This window comes from Pelodiscus sinensis, chromosome 6 (assembly GCF_052426305.1).
Source record: "Pelodiscus sinensis isolate ZL-2025 chromosome 6, ASM5242630v1, whole genome shotgun sequence".
NCBI classification, from domain to species: Eukaryota; Metazoa; Chordata; order Testudines; family Trionychidae; genus Pelodiscus; species Pelodiscus sinensis.
This window is the reverse complement of record NC_143057.1, coordinates 2,247,160-2,270,641: the sequence shown is the minus strand read 5'-3', so window position 1 is coordinate 2,270,641 and position 23,482 is coordinate 2,247,160. Positions and strand designations below refer to the sequence as shown.

At 46.1% G+C, this 23,482-nt stretch overlaps 1 protein-coding gene and 1 long non-coding RNA gene across 3 annotated transcripts in view; one reads left to right on the top strand and one right to left on the bottom strand.

The window, feature by feature from the left end:
* Positions 1 to 22,539, top strand: part of LOC102448085 (cysteine-rich protein 1-like) — a 40,315-nt gene extending 17,776 nt beyond the window's left edge. Inside the window, exons 2-5 of one of the 2 annotated variants that reach the window (XM_075931280.2) lie at positions 8,389 to 8,506; positions 8,985 to 9,079; positions 14,201 to 14,255; positions 16,972 to 22,539. In XM_075931280.2, coding sequence (XP_075787395.1) covers positions 8,431 to 8,506; positions 8,985 to 9,079; positions 14,201 to 14,255; positions 16,972 to 17,054 — 309 coding nt within the window. In that variant the 5' untranslated portion in view covers positions 8,389 to 8,430 and the 3' untranslated portion in view covers positions 17,055 to 22,539. The remainder of the gene's footprint in view (positions 1 to 8,388; positions 8,507 to 8,984; positions 9,080 to 14,200; positions 14,256 to 16,971) is intronic. The other variant, XM_089779147.1, reaches the window with a different exon arrangement.
* The window catches only part of LOC112545670 (uncharacterized), a 153,195-nt gene that overhangs the window by 90,745 nt on the left and 38,968 nt on the right, over positions 1 to 23,482 (bottom strand). The window lies entirely within an intron of this gene.

Genomic DNA, 23,482 nt, shown 5'->3' with positions numbered 1-23,482 from the left:
GGAACCCAGGATCAGCTGGGGAGTTGAGCCCCCAGCTGACTCAGGGCTCCACACAACTGCCGTGGCAGTGTTTGAAAGGGGCAGTGTCGCTCAGCCAGGATCAGCTGTGCAGCATTGCCCCTTTGAATCACCGCCTTGGCATTTCAAAGCAGCGCCTCACGGAGCTGACCCCGGGCTCCATGGGGCGCTGCCCCTTTGAAATGCCGAGGTGGCGTTTCAAAGGGGCAGCACAGCACAGGATCAGCTGTGTGATACCGTCCCCTTTGAAATGTCGCCACGAAGTTTCAAAGCGGCAGTGCCACACAGAGCCGGCGGAAGCTGTCGGCTCCCCTGCGCCAGAGCAGGCAGCGTGCTAGTCCAGGTGATTAATTTCCATTGTGCTTCACTGGCTGCTGGATTTCATTCCACAGGGAGAGGAGCCCTCCACAGACGCCTCATTCAAATGAGCTCCTGCTGAGCGCTGTGCTGCCATACTAATGCTTCACCTCGCCAAGGGCATCCTCAGGCGCCGCTTGTTCTGAACAGCCTCTCCCCCCGGGCCAGGGGAATGTTCTGTGCTCAGCCCGGCTGCAGCATGCCTTGCACTTTAGCAAATGAAAGGAAGAGTCCCCCACCCTGTGTGTGATGCACGGTGCATTTAATAAGCCCAGTGCATCATACTGGAAGCAAGGGGAGGGAGAGAGCCACAGACGGATTAAGCAGCTGCATTATCAATCAGCAAGCAACCACAAACAGGGGAAAATGGGGAGCCAAAGACTGGTAATAACAAAGGGCGCATCTACACTACGGGACAAGGTCGAATTAAAATGCGCAACTTCAGCTACGTCAATTGCACAGATGAAGTCGAAGTAGCTTAACTCAGCTTTTGGAGCTGTCCCCTCTCCCTTTGACTTCCCTTACTCCTCATGGGACAGGACTGACCGGAGCACCCCTCCCAGTTCGAATGAGCTGTCTTCACTAGGCCCGCTCCTTCCAACCCTGGAAAATTGACAGCGGCAGCTTTGATAATTCCCTCTAGTGTAGACGTGCCCAGACGGAGCTTTTCCCTGCTTGGTCACTATAGCTTCTAATTACGCTTAGGTCAGCTAGGATCCTGCCTCACTATACCACGCCCTCATCTGGTGCAAATCAACACAAAGCCATTAGCATCAGCTGAAAGTCTGGTGCCCTAGGTTGGTGTATTCAGCCAATCAGGGGCTCAGGTTAATTAGCTGACTCAGCTGAGGGCAAGGAGTTGACACTGGGCTCTGTTGTGGGTCGCTGGCACATGCCAGTCTGCAGCAGAGCAGTCAGGTGAGCACAGCTCTTGGGTGTCATGAGCAGGCTAGTGCGGGAGCCAGGAACCGAGGTCTTCAAAAGGGCTGATAAATTACCTTATTTTCATGGTGTCCTCCTAAGCGTCAGAAGCGGTATGCAAAGTACCGTTAGGTGCCACTCTGCGTGTGCACTGAGGTACGTATGAGAAATCAATTTTCCTAGTAGTTATTTGGGTTCTTGTGAGGCTACAGGTACTGTTTCTTTAAGTCTATTGCAGGAAGCTGTTACAGACCGGGGAAGACTTTCTACAGTGAAGCAGAGAGACATAGAAGCTTTAGGGGTAATACTGTTTTCCTTATTCTCACACAGATCCTTGTCCAGTACTAGAATTCTTCTTTCCCTCATGATATCCTGTTGCTTGATATTAGACTAGACCTCCCTGTTTTTATGCACATTGAAAGAAGACCAGAGAGTTCTAGGTGAATAGCATGAAAGGAGGGTTGTTCTAGACACATTACTTCTGACTGTCCAGTTATGTTCATGGACCAATTTCATTGACAGAGGAAGTAGGCGGCTCTAGATACCTTAGGGTATGTCTACACTACAAAGTTAATTCAAACTAACGGACGTTAGTTCGAATTAACTTTCATAGGCGCTACACTAGCGCTCTGCTAGTTCGAACTTAATTCTAACTAGCGGAGCGCTTAGTTCGAACTAGGTAAACCTCATTGCACGAGGACTTACTAGTTCGAATTAAGGGCTGTGTAGCCCCTTAATTCGAACTAGTGGGAGGCTAGCCCTCCCCAGCTTTCCCTGGTGGCCACTCTGGGCACCACCAGGGAAACTCGCATGCCCCCCTCCCGGCCCCGGAGCCCTTAAAGGGGCACGGGCTGGCTACGGTGCCCGTGCCAGGTGCAAGCCTGCCAGCACCCAGCCAGCAGACCCTGCACCTGGCACGCCATGAGCTAGCCACACGATGCCCCTCAGTCCTCCGCCTCTTCCCGGGACCAGGCTGGCGGCTCTCAGGGCCAGGACCGCAAGAGGCGGGCACCCGCCTGGTCTAGTGCAGACATCGTGGACCTCGTCCACGAACTCCGCACTAGGCACAGGAAAGTGGCCGTCTAGGGCAGGAGAGCTGCCAGCCTGGCCACCCAGGAACAAGTTTGCATGAAAATCAGGGTGGTCCACTGAGACCCCCAACCCTGAGCCCAGAGCTTAGAATGGCCGTACTGGGTCAGACCAAAGGTCCATCTAGTCCAATAGCCTGTCCACCGACAGCAGCCAACCCTAGGTACCCTGAAGGGGATGGACCAAAGACAGTGACCAAGCCATTTGTCTCGTGCCATCCATCTCCAGCCTTCCACAAACTTTGGGCAGGGACACTATTTCTACCCCCTGGCTAATACCACTCCATGGACCCAACCTCTATGACTTGATCTAACTACTTCTAGTTCTAGCCTTCACAGCCTCCTGCAGCAAGGAGTTCCACAGGTTGACTCTTTGCTTTGTGAAGAAGAACTTTCTGTTACTAGTTTGAAGCCTGCTACCCATTCCTTTCCTTTGGTGTCCTCTAGTCCTTCTATTATGGGAACTAATGGAGAACTTTTCTTTATGCACCCGCTCCACACCACTCATGCTTTTATAGACCTCTATCATATCCCCCCTCCGTCTCCTCTTCTCTAAGCTGAAAAGTCCCAGTCTCTTTAGCCTCTCTTCATATGGGACCTGTTCCAAACCCCTGATCATTTTAGTTGCCCTCCCCTCTCCCAGCCTCTCTCTTCCCCTCTCCCACCTCTTTTTCCCAGTCGCCCCCAGTTTTGTTCAATAAAGAAAGATTTTATTTTTGAACACACGTTTTCTTTATTTTGTACATCAGGAAGGGGGGCTAGGGAAGGGTAAGTGGAAGGAGGTGAGGGAGGAATGGGGTACGCGCCCCCGATGGGGAGGACTGGGCTGGCTCTGCGGGCTTCTGGGGGTGGAAGCTCTCCTGCAGCCCCCCGATTGTTCCCTCCCCCCAGATGGCAGCCTGCGGCAAGTGCAGCCGGGCTGATGGCCGAGTGCTGTGATGTTCCGCGTGTGGGCACTCAGGGCACTCCAAGCCAGGACTGCTTTGCAAGCGGGGAACCCTGAGAACTGTCTGTCCGGGGTGGGGGTCGGGTCCCTTTAAGCACAGCCCTCAGCTAGCCTGAGACAGCAGCTCCACGCTCTAAATCCTAATCTGATGCCCTGCCGACACTGCTTCCGGCCATCTTTAACCTCTGTTCAGGGTCCACTCCGTGTGGACATGCTAGTTCGAATTAGCAAAACGCTAATTCGAACTAGTTTTTAAGTCTAGCTGCGCTAATTCGAATTAGCTTAGTTCGAATTAACTAATTCGAATTAACTAATTTACTAAGTTAGTTCGAATTAGCGCTGTAGTGTAGACGTACCCTTACAGAGTGAAGCGCTGTGCTTTGATTGGCGTTTCCACTTTCAGGCTCTCCCCTAAGTTGTTCTACACTGAGGTGCTTGGAAGTGGCAAGTGAATCAAACTGCAGAAGAATGAAGAGCTCAGAGTACGTTTCACAGCTGTCAGGAGGTGCATTATGCTGTGAAAGTCTGATATTGTTGCCCTCAAATACTATCCAGGACAATGGATAATGGAGTCAAATACTAGCACTAAGTAAATATGGCAGGGGGAGGGGAGATGCCATGCATCTTTATTTGAATGCCAAACCACATGTGGATCTGACATGCTCATGAGCCTTTTATGTTCCCTTTCCATTAACCTGTATGCGCTGGATATCAGTCACTGCGAATGCTTGTGAAAAATCGAATGCAAAGCATGGCTGCTCAGACACTCAGTGAGTGCAAAGCTGAGGTAGGGAATTGAATGAAAATTCCCCATTCACATTGTGTTATTCACCTACATGTCAAACCAGGGAGTGGAGACACTGCCGGGTAGCTCACATAATTAACCAACACACTGGTGAAGAGCTTATTGCGAACAATCTGCAGCCTAAGAATTTTTCACTGGAGAAATCGGGAACATTTCATGACCCATTCACAGAAAATATGTACACAGAAATGAAGGCAACATTATTTAGTGTCAGTTATTCACTCAGCTCTGTCAAATCCGTTTTAAAAGGGATGGATCATTTCAGGGTCAGCAATATTTACAGGTATTCAAGACGATTGAAAAAACGGGGCGGAATAGAATGAGAATTCTTTTCCCCGTCAAATTTCAGTGAAATTTTGAATAGAAATTTCAAGATTGTTCAGCCTGGTCTAATAGCTTGTTCTGTTATGATTGGACTAATCAAACTGTATTCTTGATGTGTTTGCTACAGGCAGCTGTCAGGCTCCAGCACAGTTAGGCACTTAAGCATGTCAGCAGGCCCTCTAAAGTCATGTGATTGGAGTCAGGGCTGCGGTTAAGCACCTGCCTGAACTGGGGAGACCCAGGAAGGAATTTCCCCACATTGCCCGATGCAATTGCACCAGTGACTAGATACACTTGAATAGGGGTTTTCTATCTTTCACCAAAGCACCACATATTGCCCACTTGCTATATCTGACTCAATAACACCACCTAGCTCTACAGGGCATTTTTCATCAGTGGAGCTCCAAGCACTTCACAATCTTGAATGCAGTTATCTTCCCATCACCCAGTATGGCAGAGAAATGTTATTATTCTCTTTTTACACATGGGAAAACAAATCACACACACACAGGCTAAGTGACTTTCCCACGCTTACCCAGGAAGTCTGTGTCTGAGCAGTGGCCCTAGGACTACCAATTCCTAGACTAGCATGCTAACTAGGTGACCAGTCCTCCTCTCAGTCCACCAATGACCTGATCCACGATAGTGAAAACATGCTCGTACAGCTTACAGCCCTAGTTTGTGTGAGCGCTCGCTGACAATTGCATAATCATAGCTGTGCACGTTGGCACTTGTAAACATGGCTCAGTGAGATTTGCCAGATTACCACCTTTGTTTGGTGCCATTATGGAGATATCAGGGGCTGCCTTGAAGGAGGTGCCCTTGTGAAGTTAATTGGATCCTTGTAGGAGGGCCCAAATTTTTCCTCTTGCTTTGGGGCAAAAATTTATGCATTTGATGTGGGGAACGGGCGGGGCCGTGGAATGAAAAAACCTGCTGAAATTCCATTACATAGTCTAAAGGGAGGAGCAGGGGAGGTCTGATCTGTAATTTTGAAGCCCTTAACCTTCATGACAGCTTGGCTTTAATGGCCATCCCACTGAAAGACTGATTAATTTTTAAATATTTTGTCAGGAAACATCTGTTTATTTCATGTTTAGACAAATATTCTTCAGCCTCCGCGGCTGGTGATAACCGTGGAGACACCAGTCGAGGGCATTTGATGGGTGGCGGTTTATCGAGCACATTATCATGGCATAATGCATGCCCCTCTTCCCTTCTGGGAGTTAACGTAGGACAAGGCTTCTCCTTCCAGCCGCACGTCCTCGTGCTGCAAAGTGACAGGGTTCTGTGCCACGGCTCTGAAAGAGTCCGACGTGCCAGCGAAGTCAGCAAATGGAGAATTCATGCCAGTAAATAGGACTCAGTGGCAGAAGGGACGACATGCATTAGCCACAACATGAATGTTTAAAAGAAAGAGGAGTCTGACGGGTCATCTCATCTTGTCTTCCCTGGCAGGATGCATCTAAAACTCCTGCATTAGGATCTCTTCTACTGCCCAGCCCGAGATGTAGGATTGGATTTGTGAACACTGCTTCAGCAGCACTGCCCAAAGCTGGGAGGGGATCCCCTTTCAACCCCCTCGGTCACCTGTGCATTTCTACTTGGCTAGAAATGGTCGCTCAGAACTTGCCTTTTTCCAGAGAGGTCCACCCTAGCCAGTACTATTACTGCCAAGGTCTTCCCAGGACTTTTCATCCCTCGAGCTCAAAGTGCTTCACAAAAGAGGTCAGTGTGGTGATCCCTGTTACACAGGTGGGGAAACGAAGGCTCGGGGCGAGCTGCAACTTGTCCATGATTACCTCGCAGCAGAGCTGGAATAGAAGCCAGATCTGCCGAGTCCCAGTGTGGCACGCTACTCACTAACCAACAGAGCCTCATAGTACACTATTACACACACAGGCACCTTCCATCCCTCTGCCGAGATGGCCATTGCTGATGAAGCTCGCAATGACTTACAATAGACAAGCCTTTCTTCACAGCAGCTCCTAATTTATGCACCAAGCAATTTGAGCCTCATGAATCCTGTAGCTTCTGCTTTAACGAGAAGCAGTTAAAGTGGGGATCAGGACCCATGACACTTTATTACTGATAGCTCTATAGGTACAGTGACTGCAGAGTTTTACAGCAGTGACCACGGGGTATGATTACATGGAACATCAGGAATACTCCAGAACTGATACACTTGCTACCAACCATGTGGTTATCACGGACAAATCTGCAGGATGAGGAGTACTTTGGAAGAGACAGGTTTCTGCACCTGTCACAGCCATCCTCGATGCCAGTGTTCGGGAGATGCAGAAATATTAGTGAGAACCAGAATGACAGCAATAAGCTGTGCTGTGGGAACCTTGCTCCCCATTGGGGCTGAATCCTGGGTGCCAGCGATTCAAGTGAGAGAAACACGTGTGGTAGCCCTCTTGCTCTGCTCCTGTTGGGATGACACATCACCCTGGCTTGTATGTGGCGAGTACAGACAGTTCCTTCTCCCCTCCCAATGCACCAATCTAATGGGAATCAGAAATACAAAATGACCAGGCTAGAAAATGCCGGGATTAAATGTCACCCATCCCATGCTCAATTCAGGATCCTCAAAGGAGGAGCTGTAAGGGGCTGCCAAAGGGATCAATGTCATGACTGCGTATCACATCTCTGCTGCAGTCTGGCTGCAGCCCTTATATGGCTGGTGCCAAATTTCATCCTGACCTTGCTCAGGCCTCAGGCTTAGCACCTGTGCTTGTGAGAGTTTGAATAATTCGAAGCTCTCTGGGAACCAGTTAAACTCAAGGGGCCCAGTTCACCATTACCAGCACTGTACAGCCTCCACAGGAGCCCTGCTGCAGGGGCGAGCCAGGAGCATGCTGGAGGAAAGCAGGGGGACATGCCAGAGGAATGGGCATGTGCTTGGGCTTCCTTACTGCCCCGCAGAAACCCCACACCTCTGGGACGGTCCATAACGTTCCCTGGCCAGCGCTCAAGCCATCACCCAGCAGGCCTGGAATAGGGTTACTGCAGGGTTTGCCTGGACATGGGCCCATCTTGCCAGGCTCAGATCTAGAACCCAAATTCACCCAATTCAAGCTGCCTCCCAGATTCCAGCTCTGGCCCAACATGCTTGAGCCATGGGGTTTGGAGCAGAGTCAACCTTTTCCAGAATTTGGATCTGAAAGTTGCAAGTTTTCCTCCTGGACTTCCAAAACAAAAAAGCCCTTCACTGACTGGGGTGCTAGGGTGCCCCTTATGCTCCAGACCCGCAGTGGGTGAGGGAGGGAGCACCGAGGCTTGGAGACTTGCTGCAGGGCTGGAGCATAATTGCCAGCTTGCCCCGCTGCAGGGGGAAGCCCCAAGCCTCGCCACAGGTCAGCTCAAGGTAAGCCAGGGGCCAGATCCAGTCTGCTGGGTGTAGGTTCCCCACACGTGTCTTAAAGGGAAACCTCACGGCTTGTGAGGAGTAAAGCTCCTCTACCCTTGTGAAAAGGGCTATGGCTGTTAACCCTGGTGTCCTGGTTTAAATCCTACTCTGGTAATTACATGCTGCCCATCTAACGTCCTGCAGCTGATTCAGTCTTCTTCATTTCCTTGCTGTCACCATTGCGTAAGGATGCTGTGTGGTGCTAAACAGATGCTGTGTTCCTCCCCAGAGCTGGCTACATTTCTGTAATGGGTAGAATTTCAGAAATAGGAAGAAACACAGTTTACATAGTCCAGTAAGATCTGTAGTGTTTAAAAAGGTGCCTTACAAATGTAAAGTATTCATTTTTAGTAGTATTTGTTGGTGTTCCCTGTGGCCTTATATAGATGACTATAATGTAGCAGGATAGAAACTCTTCTACAGGGAAAATAAAGGACGGAAATAAATGCCTAATCATTGTCTGATGGCTCCACGGGGAAGACAAATAAAACATGTTTGTATGTTTTCTGAAATGCAGCATGCGGCTGTAGGGTTGTCCTGTTTTTCTGAATCCACAAGAATGTTTGCATCAACCTATGTATTCAGCCTGATCCGGAGCATCTGCAGTGAGTTCCCTGTGGCTTCCAGCTTCTGTGGTGAGTTTGGGAGCTGCGGGGAATTCAACATGGCTCACAATATTCGTGAATTTTGCCATTCGTGGTGGTGCCAGGAATGCATCCGCTGTGAATGGCAAGGGTTTCCTGTATAGTAAACAACGAGTGACCTGGGACAGAAATCCTGCAAAAGAGGAAAAACCCTCCCAAACCTTGCACTTCTCTGAAGTGAAGAAGAAAGGCCATTTTTGTCCTGGATAGATATGAAATTTCCAGCGTATAAAGTTTAGAAAGAGTAAACTTCAAACAGGCAGAGCCACAGCAGTGTTGAGGAAACCGACTCTCAGAAAAAAGCCAAATTGTCCCTATTAAAGATTCTACCACGGCTTTGATTTGAGAAGAAGTGTCTCACTCTTTCCTGGCAAGTAATTCCACGGATCAAAGACCCTTTTCACATCTGTTCTGCTATTAATGAGGTGCTTGGAGCATAATTACTCACACCTTTCTCTTCTCTTAACAGCTGAGAGGAAGCGTTCTCTAGGAAAAGACTACCATCCTCTTTGCCTGAAGTGTTACCAGTGCAAACGGCAGCTCAGCCCCGGCCAGCATGCAGAGGTAGGAAATGAACTGTCTCTTATCTGCCTGCCTGAGTTACTGCATGCCCACAATAATCCGTTTCCTGATCTCGTTTCAAAAGGCTGGCTCACACTGGGATGCACTGAAGCCTGTGTGCAATATGCTTAGAAGTTTTTTCAGTACGATAGCTGGGGAGATAAAGGCTGACAGAAAGTGGACATACACTGAGAACAGCAGACAGATTAGCGATATTACAACATCACGGTCCCACCACCATTTACTAAAAATATCCCCCTGGTCACAGTGATAAAGACAAACCGTCGTGTGTCTGTCACACTCTGGTGCAGGGAGTTGGACGGGCGGGCGGGTTGAGGAGAGCAAGAGAACAGCTTGCACATGGTGTGATACTCTGTAAGAGGGCTTGAAAGGAATTTGTCAGCAAAATGTTCTTTCATCAGAAAACACCAGCTGGTCAAAACCAAAATGGATAGGCCAGGGTCAGTTTCAATGTCTTGCTCATCTTGAAAAACTGTTTGTGGGGAAAATGTTTTAAAATTGTCCACACAACTTGTGTTGACATTTACAGAATCTGGAGTAATCACATGATTCCAGGAGCCGGAGCCCCAGACTGCATCTGCCTTCAAATGTCCCTGCTTCCCCATCCCAGTTTGCCTGTGTGATCTCAGATGTGTCCGTCCGCCTCTGCGGGCCTCAGCTCCCCTTCTCTACAGTGGGATTCTAATACTGCCTTTGTCTGCCTTGCCTGTTTGGTGTGGGCAGGGACCTAGCGTGTATACAACTCCCATGCCACAGGGCTCTGATGTCTGCTTGGGCCCGGGGTGCTCCTTTTTGACACACACGAGTAACTCAAGACGACAATGTGCATGACCTTTGACCCTAGGAGCTCTGCATGTGGTGGGGGACCATGACAGCATACCCCTCAAGTGACTGAAGTGCAAATGATGGGAGGTGAAGAATTAAGTTCTGGGGTACAGGGGAATCGTAGAGAGTTCTAAAGCTGGTAGTGGTGCATCTGCATCTCACAAAGATGTTGACACAGGAACTGAATGCTGAATTCTCAAGGTCTAATGCTCCACATCTTGCCCATGGCACTAGTCCCACTGCAGTCAATGGAATTACACACAGGACAAGCAAAACAAAATGAAGGGAGCTATCCACTGCTATCCTGGAAGCTCATATTGAGCTTAAATGAGATGCTAAAAGGGATCTGTGGTACAAAGAAAGGCCCATGGTGCTTAATTTTAAACGTTAAACTTGGCATGTCTTTTTAAAAAAGACAAACCATAACAAAAACAACCCTCTTGCTCAGTTCCCTCAATGCCACTCCCCTTCCCAGTATTTCAGTCAGTTTCTCTGCTTTCATCCCGAACTCGCCTCTAGCGGTGCTGTATTTTACTTTGAGCACACCCACATCAATGGCAGTACTCAAATACCATTAGCAGGAACATTTGGGGGTGGAATAATGACATGCCTTTGGCCCCCACTGAAATGCTTTGGATTCAGTGCAGATTTTGGAAGACAGGCATGCAAACTGAAAAATCTTTAATATAAGGAAATGAGAAGTGTTTCTCCTAATGAGTTACCATGAACTAACTCCGTATGCCTAGTTCATACACAAATATAATGTTCTATTTGAAGCAAGTTTAGATTCTGATGGAAAATTATAAAAAAATGTCTGTTCTCATTAAATAAGAATAATAATAAAAAATTCAATGCAACACTTTAATTTAAAAATTCCCCATGCACTGTTTACAACCCAAACATTAAAGCATCATGCAGGGTGAGAGAAGTGCAATAAATCAAGATCAACAGACTAGAGTCTAGTTTGCAGTTTTGTTATAGCCTTGCCAATCTCAGGATATCAGAGAGACAAGGAGGGTAAAATAATAACTGTTACTGGATTAACTTCTGTTGAGGAAGAAGCAGTGCTTTGCATTATTGTGTTGGAAATCTGGATTGGGAGCAGCCATCCCTTAGAGCAGAGGAGACAAAGAATCATACAAGTTACACTTTACCAGATAGGCGGTCCCACAACAAAGGTTTTTAAGCAAAGTAACTAGCCATGAGATAAGAGGAAAGATTGACTCATGGATCAATAACTGGTGAAAAGACAGGAAACAAAGAGTAGGAATACATGGTCAGTTTTCAGAATGGAGAGACATAATTGTTTCCAACACCAGAAAATTGGCCCTTTTAAAATGCCAAGTATATATATATATATATTAATAATCAGAACGATATTCTCTTTGCACATAACAAATGTAATTAGGTCATGAGTACTTGCTTGTAGGCCACCGCTAATTTTTAGCTCAGTGATCAATTCTTCTAGATCTGTCAGAATAAGGTCTGAAACAGAAATACCCCAAGTTGGATAGAATAGGCTTAGCATTAGAATATCATCATCTATAATTTCCAGAAACTCCAAGGACATTTAAATAGTGGCAGCATCATATCTCCTGCATATAACTCCCAGACTGAAATTCCCAATGACAACATAATTATTCTTATTATACATTGTAAATAGATCTTTCAAGAGCTGCTTATCCTGCTCTCAGTGTCTGTAACAAGCTTCCACCCGTGTCCCATCCGTGACACTATGGATGCCTAAGCACCCCAGGTCCTGTGCTTTGAACTGATGGTAGTTCTAAAGCAGGTAGTGGTATCTTCGATGGAGCGTGCCACCTCCTTCTCCTGCCACCCACCCGGAGGGTGTTTCCAGCCATGTTACAGTTCTCATCCAATGAACCCTCCCACCCAGTTACAAGAATAGCTGAGTAGCCTCCAGTCTTGAGCCTGACCTCCTTATCATCCCCTGAACACCCATGGAAACAAACTACAATTTGTTAGCTAGTGATCAAGTAGTGTCCCTTACCCCATCACTGTCTCTAGGTATATTTTACTATTACATTCCAATAAAATCATAAAGAATCACAAGCAGCTGTCCCCCAAATCAACATCAGTCCAGATACACTCTTGGTGAGAAGCTAAGGATGACAACGTGATAGCTAGAGACGTTTTGATCAAACCAACATGTACAAGGTAATGGGTAGTAGCAAACCCCCTTGGGGCAGTAACTAACCGTGTCAGAGGAGCAATACTTAAGGGCTGTCTAGACTGGCAAGTTTTTCTGCAAAAGCAGCTGCTTTTTTCCGCATCCATCAGTGTTCTTGCAGAAATACTATGCTGCTCCCATTCAGGCAAAAGTCCTTTTGCGCAAAAGGGCCAGTGTAGACAGCTCAGATTTGTTTTGCATAAAAAACCCCCGATCGCGAAAATGGCGATCGGGGCTTTTTTGCGCAAAAGCGTGTCTAGATTGGCCAGGGACGCTTTTCTGCAAAAAGTGCTTTTGCGGAAATTCATCCATGCCAATCTAGACGCTCTTTTCCGCAAATGCTTTTAACGGAAAACTTTTCCGTTAAAAGCATTTGCAGAAAATCATGCCAGTCTAGACGTAGCCAAGTTGTTTGTATGGGTGTACAGAGAGGAATCTGCAAGGGAGTGTCTCAGGCCAGCCTAGGAGGAAGTGGAAAGTCCTGCCATTGACTGAGCTGGTCCATTGCCGCAGGCAGACATGTACTAGAATAACTGTTGACTAGGATCCAGGGAGCAAGGGCCATGCTTTGTTGGCAATAAACCTGGCTGGGCTCCTGTGCTACTGAAAAGAATCTGTGGGCAGTTTGATTCAGGTCTGCCGGGTTTGCTATCTGTGCAGAGAGGGTGCAGCACACCAAGAGAACACACACACACACACACAGCCAACACGAGACCCCAACAAAAGGCAAAGTGAATCCCAAAGCTGAGGACCCTCACATGAAAACATCCTGCTGCACAATTCTCTCCCTTTCCTCTACTTTACACGTGGGAGTTTTAAGAATCCTAGAACTGGAAGGGACCTCGAGAGGTCCTCAAGTCCCGTCCCCTGCCCTCATGACAGGACCAAGCACCAGCTAGAGCATCCCTCACAGCTTGAACATCCCAGCAGATCTCAGATGGGGGAAATCTGTCTGTTCAGTTTCTGCGTTCTGTGTGAGATTATGAACACTCCGTATGAACTCTCTTTACGAGGCTGCAGACTCCACTGTGGATGGGGGGGGGGGGGGCTCACCAACCTCCAAAGGCTGATGGCCAACAAATAACAGGGCAGAGTGGTTGACTTGAGTCTTCAGCCACTGAGCTGGAATAGCTCTAAACAACAGACTGCCTCCCAGCACTCTGGGGTCACGAGCTAAAGACTCAGATGAAGTGGGCAGGGGGAACGGGGAATGCTGCCTGCCTACCTATCTGCTAGAACACAGCTGATGTCCCCAGGTCTCTCAAGGGAAGGATAAGCAGGAGAAGGAAAATGGGTGTCAGAGGGACTTGTCTGCTGATGCGATTGCCTAAAGAGCAGTAATGCGCCAGCACTGGGCGCAGAGTATCTTGGGGCAACACCTACCACATGCCTCCTGACGGAGGGAGTGGAGCTGTAACTCAGCAGGCTCACCCCACTGGGTAGTGTTTACACTGCTGGGGCACCTTGGGGGTCAGTGCTAGACCTTGGGGCCTAAGGCAGGTGGTTGACAAGGTAAGTGACAGAGAGTCATCACCCAACACATTTGCAAGGAAGACCATGGAAGGAACCAGTAATGCATCCTGCTGAGGCCCAGAGTAGCTTACAGCAGAGCCAGGGCTCCAGAGGCTGGATTCACCAGCAAGCTTCTTGTCAGAAGTTGGGAAGGGACGACAGGGGAGGGGTCACTTGACAATTCCCTGTTCTGTTCATTCCTTCTGAAGTTCCTGGTATTGGCCACTGTCGGAAGACAGGACGCCAGGCTAGATGGACCTTGATCTGTCCCACTATGACCGTTCTTATGTTCTTAAGCTACTGGGTGACCAAGAGGGAAGCCTGGCCAGACCTGTTACAAGAAGTAAAACAAGGAATGAAAGGTGGTTTCTTAGGGTTGAAGTACTAAACCATGCAGGGCTTTATAAATCCACACTCTGAATGCTCCGTGGCAAACTGGGAGAGAGACTCTGAAATGTTATACAACATATTTTCACAAGCAGGACTTCGGGGGGTTACAGCGTGTAGGAAAAAAACCTAGTCTCTAGAACTAGCCCTTAGTTGTCACTTAACCTTTTGCTGTTCTTCCTTCACAGTATGACGACAAACCCTACTGCAATCACTGCTACCTGCAGCACTTTGGACCAAGAGGTAACATCCTTGCCTACTCGTTAGTTCGCCCATCACCTAAATGCTGTAATTAAACAGACTGATTTTCAAAAGCAGCCTCTAAATCTGTGCCCTCGGTTTTCCAGGCACAGTCATTTGTGCATGGAACAAGAATGAATTTGCCCAAATAAATAAAATTTATGGGAGCAAATAAGAGTTAGCTAGTCAACAACCTCACTGGTGCACAGAAATCCCAAGAGTTAGATAATCCAACCTCACTGGTGCACAGAAATCCCAAGAGTTAGATAATCCACAACCTCACTGGTGCACAGAAACCCCAAGAGTTAGCTAGTCAACAACCTCACTGGTGCACAGAAACCCCAAGAGTTAGATAATCCACAACCTCACTGGTGCATAGAAATCCCAAGCTGAAGGTCACATATTTTATGCAGGCAAATTTGCAAGTGCAAATTTAGATATTGGATTGAATCCCCTTTGAAAATACAGTCAATAATATTTAAGGTTAAGATTCTGTCAAAGTAAGGGGCAGGTCATGGGCAATAAACAAAATCCCACGCCAGCCTGCACTGTCCCTGCCTTTTACTGAAAATACCCTGGGGAGGTGGGGAGAGAAGGGGATGATGAACAGAGCTCTGCTGGGAGCTAGCAGTTGTTCCAGCCCTGCTGCTGGTCCTGTGGCCAGGGCTGACCGCGGCTGCTCCAGCCCCAGAGGCCTAACCCAACCCCATTTGCAACTCCAGTGGCCCATACCTGATCACTAGTCAGCTGTTCCAGCTGCTGCTGCTCTGGCAGCTCCAGGGCTGCCAGCTACTCTAGCCCTGTCTCAGAAATAGTCACGGCAGTTCTGGAAAAATCACAGACTCTGTGACCTCCATGACAGAATTGTATCCTTAATACTTAATGTCGCATTGACCTCTTCCAGTTTCAGTATGCCTATTCTTAGCAAACGTTTCCATGGCGTCGAGAAACAGCACGACGCAGGGGGCTGTTGGAAGTAGCATGGCCAAAGGAAAGAGTGGAAAGTTGGGTTTTAGCCATTTCTAACTTCTAATCTTTGTTCTCCAGCTAGAGACTGCTTCTTTGTTATATGTTAGTACAATGGGACCCTAGCCTCTTGCCACTACCATAATACATATAACAATAATAAATCTGTTTGACCTTGAAAAAAATCACATCTCCCTGCTTCAATTTCTCTATAATGGGGGGTAATAATTCTTCACCTCCAGTCTTGCAAACCCTTACTCGCCCTCCTGGGTTGGGAGGGCTCAATTTGTAATTAGTTAATGACTGTTCTGCATTTCTAACACATAGCACTTAACTGGCCTCTCCTACCAGTTTTACAATGTCATAATTGCATTGGGCTGCCATGTAGATACTCCTGCACTATGCCTGCAACAGCAAGAGGAGAATCAAGTGTTATATGAAATCAATGCCAAGGATCCTTATTATTATTATTGCTTTTTTGCCCTCACTTCTGTTTGCCCTGGCCAATGTCATGGATATGCACAAAACAATGGGATGTAGCTGAAGGCAAACACTCAAGCAAACTCATCAAGAAGCTGCAGATTGGCTTCATTTGCATCCACTTGGATGGAGTCCAAAGCTCCTCTCATTCTTTTTTACATCTGGTGAAAAGGGGAGAGGAGCTACTCATTCTACCTCACATTGTCCAGGCCTGCTGCTGAGTCAGGAAGGTCTATGGCCAGCTCCAGAGGAACAATTTTCAATGCACATGGGTCTCCATTCCCACTGGTGGGTGAGGCCTTCACTCCCATGCCAGGAACAATTACGCACCACAGGACTAAGCTGTGTGGGTCTGAGCACACTCAGAACAGCATGATGACATCTCCACTAGGGGGTTACCACTAATTACACTGACGGATTCAAAACAGTACAACTTGTATGTGTGGAAAAAGCCTAAGCCCTTTTAAACCATTCTTTCTATGGCTATTCGTGGAAGAGTTTACGCAAAACACTTTCAGACTGTGTGTTTGTACTCTAATCACTTTGGGCCTTCCCTGTGTTTTATATGATTGGTGTTCCTTGGTCACATGGTAATGTTTCTCATACCTGGTTGGATAAATGAGCCACATGAAGGAGAACAAGGAATAGTGAATTTCTGGTGTGAAAAGGATCAGTCACGTCAAATTCATTGAAAATTTCAGGATTCATGAACATTTTCATGAACATCCATTCCTTAGTGCAACGACATGATCCCAGGAACGACTGTTATCCAAACACAGTGCTTTGATAAACAGAAATATTCATGGATTCCTTTTTAAAAGCAAAGTAAGTGTTGTACCTGATTGACATTGCAAAAGTTGTTTATGACAGACTAAATTCTCTACATGAGGGGTATTGCACAGTGCTCCTCTATGCCAAAATAGACCCAATAATTAAGACATCTAGCTTGCATGTTGAAGAGGCTGTTATCAGAGCTCATATTTAGTTTGGTTTCTCCTGAGACTGAGAAGTTCATGAGAGTTCAGTTTTTAATTGAACAGCTTGCCAAAGCTTCTACAGTGCTTTGAGTAGGCATAATTTCCTCCAGTTCCTAATAGCAAGTGGAATCTTTGATGAGGTTTTCAAAGATGACAACCCTGCAAGATTAGGTTTTACAGTACATTTCTGTTTTTAATTACCTATACCCCCTGAAATTTAATATTTCCTTTTGTACCCCTCTCTGGTATTTCTTATTAATTTGTCCTCTTGGTATTTTTGTTTTGTTATTTTAAAGGAACAAGATGGCCAACGTCTCGGTCATCTCTTGGGGCAGCTTCCTCTTCCAAAGTTCCAGTGGAAAACCAGAACAGCTCCTAGATGGCCCTGCTTTAATATTCAACACTTGGAAAGTCATTACTAGACTCTGATAAAGTATCAAGATGGAATTGTGGTTTTGCCCACAGACTAGGAAAAATGCAGCTGAAGAAGAATGCTGCTTCTGAGAATGACTGCTAATCCAGAAAAGTCATAAGAGAACATGCTTCTAGTCTGAAATCCCTCCTACTGCAGATTTAAATTGTGCTGTGATAAATGAGTTTTAATGAGCTACAGGGAATGGTAATAGGATAGATTCTTGTTTCTGTGAAGGGAACATAGCATCAACTTGATTTTTAACAACTTAGAAATTGTGGCTTTACTTATCTGTTACCTGAATCGACACTGAAATCTGTCAATAACGATATCTTTATCAGTCTAATGGACCTGCAGGTGGATACCTTTTCAGCAATGATCTATTGGGGTACGTCTACACTACAGGACAAAGTTGAATTAAGATACGCAACTTCAGCTATGTTAATTGCGTAGCTGAAGTCTAAGTACCTTAATTTGGCTTTTGGCGCTGTCTACGGAAGTCGAAGGGAGAACACTCTTCCTTTGACTTCCCTTACTCCTCATGGAAGCAGGACTACCGGAGCACCCCTCCTATTTCAAATGAGCTGTCTTCACTTGACCCACTAATTCGAACCCTGGAAGATTGACAGCGGCAGCTTCGATCTTCCTCTGTAGCGTAGACGTGCCCCTAGGTGTCTTCAATTGTTCCCTGGTTGGAGAGGTCAGATGTACAAATCTCTCCCCCTTATTTTATCCAGTGGGGAAAAAAGCTTGGAACCCATTACTATCAATACTTCTGCAGCTTTCTTTGCAGAATTGGTCTTTGACTGTCAGCTGTTGGGAATGTCAGCACATGCCCTGGTTATTCAAGCTGAGAAATGACCATCTCTGTTATGGTGCAATTGGTCTCTATGTTTATGTGAGGTGGAGTGGTTGGAACAGTAAGCCAGGGATAGCATTTCAGTCCTGTGAAGACACAGATAGACCCCTGAATTTGCCTAATCATGGATGCCTCCAGTAGCCACCTAACTTCCTATTACAGGTGGGGTCCTGATTTAGTCCCCTGAACTTTAAACATATGTTTTGGCCATTGATGTCTGTGGTCAGACTAGACTTCCTGTAACGGATCATTTCTTTGCCTCATCAAGTATTGTTCCGATACACAAAATTGGAGGCTATTTTTGAGTTAACATTGCTAATTCATAGAACTGGAGTCTTATGGGTCTTTAAACCCCCTCAAATTTCCCCACATTCTTCCATTGTACTGAATGAGCAGACCTGAAGGAATTTTACATCATTCAACACACACCCACACACCTCTCTCAAAAAAATACCAATTCATCTGCATTTTATACAAAAGCAGACTAAAATTAATTAATGGAAAGAAACTCTAGCAGAATGAAACATGTGATGTTCTTGTACTGAAATTCCTTGCTTATTAAATCTCTGCTCCTTGTAAAAGAGATGATGGATTTTTAATGTGTGCTGTGGATTCCAATGAGCCAAAGTGAACTTGAAAACTCCTAATTATTGTATTTTTGCCATAGATGTCACTATGACTAAGTGGTAGTATCATTTCAATGTGAAATAGACTGCTCCATTTCTGTTTCAATCGGCATTCAAAGTTTCCAGAATTTCTTTCACTATTATTGTCTTTATGAATCATTCTCACCCTTTTCAGTCTAATAATATTGTATGCAACAAATTCACATAACTCTTCCCTTTGAAAATCATACAATCCAGCTTGCAATTGCCTGGGATCCTTCTTGAACATAGCTACTGATACATGCAACTGATAAATATCAAGAGGATTATATTAACAACAAATTTGGTGCAGTTAACCTGAATTAAAGAAAAGTTATCTAATTCTGTAAGTGGCTTCAGTCTACTTTGTGCAGATAAGAAGTAACTAGCACAGTTAACTGCACCTCATTTAGGTATAGGATTCAAGAGGCAAAACCAGCCTGAACAAATGGATGGCCATGTGGTAAGACACTAGCAGAATTCAGGATGAGTTCCTTGCCTGTCTGATACAGCTTTACTTCGTAATCTCGAGCAAAGCTCTTATTCTCGCAGCACCTCAATTCTCTAAATATTTCTCAAAGGGATGCTGTATTAAAGGTTGAGAGACGCTCAGATACGAAGATGTTCATTTAAATATCTAGATAATAGTGTGTCCTTCTGCAAGTGACATAACAGGATGGACTATTCCTGACTGGCTGCAAATGGTGTACACATTTTTTAGACAAAAAAAATCAAGAAAAAACATCTAAAATAAGTCACTGAGATGCCAAAGGCTCTGAGTGTGAAATCCTACAGTTTGGACCTCCCTGGTCTGGCACCCTTGGGACCTGACCGGTCCTGAAAGAGGGAGTTTTCTGGACCAAGGGAAGTCAGCCTTCTGCTAACAGACTCTGGGCTCTGCCAGGATCGGTCAGAAAATCACCTGGCTCCCCTGCCCCAGGGCCACTGGGGTCCCAACTCCTTGGCCAACCCTCAGGATGCTGGGTCTCCACGGCCCCAAAGCTGCCAGACTCAGCTGCTCTGGGGACGCCGGGGCTCCGCTGCGCCAGGGCTCTGCTTCTCTGGGCTGCCAGTGGAGCTTCATGGTGAGCCACCGGCTGCCGGCATTCCACAGCCCCTAGGCTGCCCCATGGTGCCAGGAGTCTGCTGCCCCGAGCTGCGGCTCTCTGGTCCAGCAACATCCATGGTCCTGCTAGACCATGGATGTTGCTGGATCAGAGATTCTGGGACCAGAGAAGTTCAACCTATATCACCAAAGAATAAATTGTAGAGCTGATCAAAAATGCCAATTATTTTTTCATGGGACATGAATTTATTTTCCCCACAAGTGACCCACTATATTTTTTGATGAAAAAGAAACAGAAAAGCAAAACATTTCTATTTAAAAAATTTTTTTATAAGATTTTGGATTTTCAAAAAAAATACAACCGTTTATTTGTTACCATAAATTGAACTTAAAATTGAAAAATAACTGGCTATAGGCAAAAATTTTCAATTTGTGATTTCTCATAAAAACAAAAACGCCCACTAAGTCTACTGAATACTCATATTTCAGAGGCCTCATAATTCATTCAGAACTTTATAAAAGCCTTATTACTGATGAGACTAGATTGTCTCTGTCCTGTCTCCTATTTCTGTGAGTATTTTTATGTAAAAATGTTATGCCTCTCTTGCAAAGAACAGTATATGATTTCTAGATAGTCACTAGTTTGCTATGATTTTCAATATTGTTTGCTTAGGAGCCAACAATTAAAATAGTCCTGTGATTCTAGGATGTATTATTAGCAGGAGTGTCATAAGCAAGTAATAATTCCTCTCTGCTCTGTGCTGATTAGGTCTCAGATGGAATATTGTGTGCAGTTCTGGGTGCCACATTTCAGGGGACATGTGGACAAATTGAAGAAAGTCCAGAAAAAAAAAAACAACAAAAATGACTAATGGTCTAGAAAACATGACCTGTGAGGGAAGATTGAAAATATTGGGTTTATTTAGTCTGGAAAAGAGAAGACAGAAGGGATGTGATAACAGCTTCCAAGTACCATCCTAAAAGGTTTTTACAAGGAAGAGGGAGAAAATGGTTCTTCTTATCTTAACCTTGGATGATAGGATACGATGCAATGTGCTTTAAATTGCAGCAACAGAGGTTTAGGTTGGGCTTTAGGAAAAACTTCCTAACTGTCAGGATGGTAAAGTACTGAAATAAAGTGCCCAGGGAGGCTGTGGAATCTTCATCATTGGAGATTAAGAACAAGTTAGACAAACTCCTGTCAGGAATGGTCTTGATAAAAAATAGTCCTGCCATGAGTACAAGGGACTGGACTAGATGACCTCTTGAGGTCCCTTCTAGACCTATGATTCTATGTAATTGCTTTGATGATCAAATGGCAGCTTTCACATAGGACCCTCTGTTTCCCTCCATCCCTCAACCTGAAAGGAAGCTGAAGAGCTCTCGCCTGGGATATTCAAAGGATGCCAAGGCAGTTCAGCCTGGATCAAAGAGGTTCAGAAAAGGCTTGGAAATTCATATAGGTATCAGGAATATGACAACAAAAATTTGGAAGGGATATTAAACCTAATTTTTGAAGGCCCAAGCCAATTAGAGAGTCAGGATGAGTCCTCCAAAGGGGAAAGATTATCACACATTTTCCACATCAGGGTTCTTACACTCCCTCTGAAGCATCTGGTGCCGGCAGCTGTCAGATTGACCAGGAGTTCAGTTTGCAACTCCCAATGCAGTTGATGAAGAGAGCACCTCTGTACTGACTCACAAAGATGCTGATGGTATGAGAGAGGTATGCCATGGAAAGGATGATGGGTCTCAGCTGTCAAACTCATATTTGCCCCTCATACAGCACCAGTTAGCTGTGAAGACACCACTAAGCAACAGAGAGGACACAGCAGAGAAATGGGGAGATGGAGTCACAAACAGCCAAGTCAGAACCTTTAGAGACCCAGAGCCTTCAATCATTACACACGTCTGGAGGGCAGCATTTGTGGACCCTAGGCAGTATGCAGTCTTAAACAGGAAGTTTTTGCACTGGCACAGAGAGATGGATTGAGGGCCTGACCCAAAGTCAGGGAAGTCACTGAAAAGTCACTTCACTGGGCTTTGGATCAGGCCCTACTTGACCTCCCTGGCTCTTTGCAGCCCTGTTATCTACACTCGTGAAACAGGTTTATGGAACAAACATCCATCCCACAGAGACGGGGAAAGGAGGGCTGAACAAAACTTTTCCATCAAAACCGGGTTTTGATTGAAAATTGGGGTTTTGACAGAATGAATCTCTCTGCAGAGAGTGTCTGCTTTCTGGGGAAAACATGGCCTTTTTGTCAAAAAACCTGAAGTTCCAGAACTATGCACCCAAAAAGTTTTTTTTGACAAAAGATACAAGTTTTCCCTGAGAACCCCTTATTTTCTAGTCAACTCTGCACCTCAGAGGTATTTCTCCTTTTCAGGCTACAGCACCAGCATTTGTGTTGTGCTAGCACATGGGCCTGCACCTTGATAGCAGTCGTTGAAACACTGATTTTGAAACTTCAGCTTCAGATCTCTTTAGACGAACTTGATGTTTGGATCTGCTTAGGAAAATGAACCCTGCCCACCAATGGCAACAAATTAGCATTAATTTATCATTATAAACTTTGTTTTATAAACTGATACCAAAGAGAAGTCGAGAGTTTCTGGGAATTGTATTCAAAGGACTTGTTATGATTTTTTTTGTCAAGTACAGAGTAGGGATGTTAAAGACTAGTTGACTATCCGATAAGCAAATGGTTATCGGATAGTCAGTCGACTAGTTAATTCCTCCCTACCCCCCTTTGCTGTCTCTATCAGATATATCAGATAGAGGCAGAAAAGGAGGAGGGGGAAGGAGGAGTACTTCAAAGTAGCAGCATCACACAGATGTGCTGCTGCTTTGAAACCCCAAGGCGACATTTCAAAGGGGCAGCCACCGCACAGCTGATCTGTGGCTCAGCTGTGTGGTGGCTGCCCCTTTAAAATGCTGCCTCTGGCATTTTAAAGGGGCAGCGCTGTGGAGCTTGGGGTCAGTTGGGGACTCCCCAGCTGATCCCGGCTGATCCCGGGCTCCCCGTGGCATTTCAGTGAAACCCGGGATCAGCTGGGGAGTCCCCAGCTGATCCCGGGTTCTGGGGAAGTGCCACATGGAATCCAGGGTTAGCTGGGGAGTCCTCAACTGACCACGGCCTCCATGGCTTTGAAATGTACAGGAGCCCCTGCTGGGGGCACTTCCCGCTGGCCCCGGGCTGCATGCGGAGTTCTGCATTCCTCCTTTGAAATATACAAAATCCCCAATATGGGCTCTTGTTCACTTCAAAGGAGGAATGCGGAAGTCCCTATCGACTAGTCGAGTAGTCGATAGAAATTCCATCATCTACTTGACTAGTCAGTTAACCACAATTTAACATCTTTAGTACAGAGTGTCTTGTGTTTGATAATTCGACAGCAGTTCCAATTTCATACAACTCTGTTAGAATGCATCCAGAGTGTTAGGTCTTCTCTTCAGTCCTACCAAGCAGTCTTTCATGTGACCAGTCAGAGAATCTGATTCACTTAGAAGATGAGTTCTAGGATTCAAACTCACCCATATTGACACATTAAAGCCCAGACACCACAATGGACAGTACATAGGAAGGCTGCAGCACGTGTATGGTCTTGGAGCACTACGAAAGCCAGTGTAGCTCTTTGCACATTGTACAATCCAGCTGTGCACTATCAATTCCCTAGTGTTCTCTGGCACTGATGTTGTAAGTGGTTCAAAGCAGGTGACCCGTTGTTCCCACCTCAAGCTCCATTGGTTTCACTGTGCAGACAGAAGCATCTGCTCACACAGGCCCAATTGCAGGATCAGGGTAAAGTGGTATTTTACCAT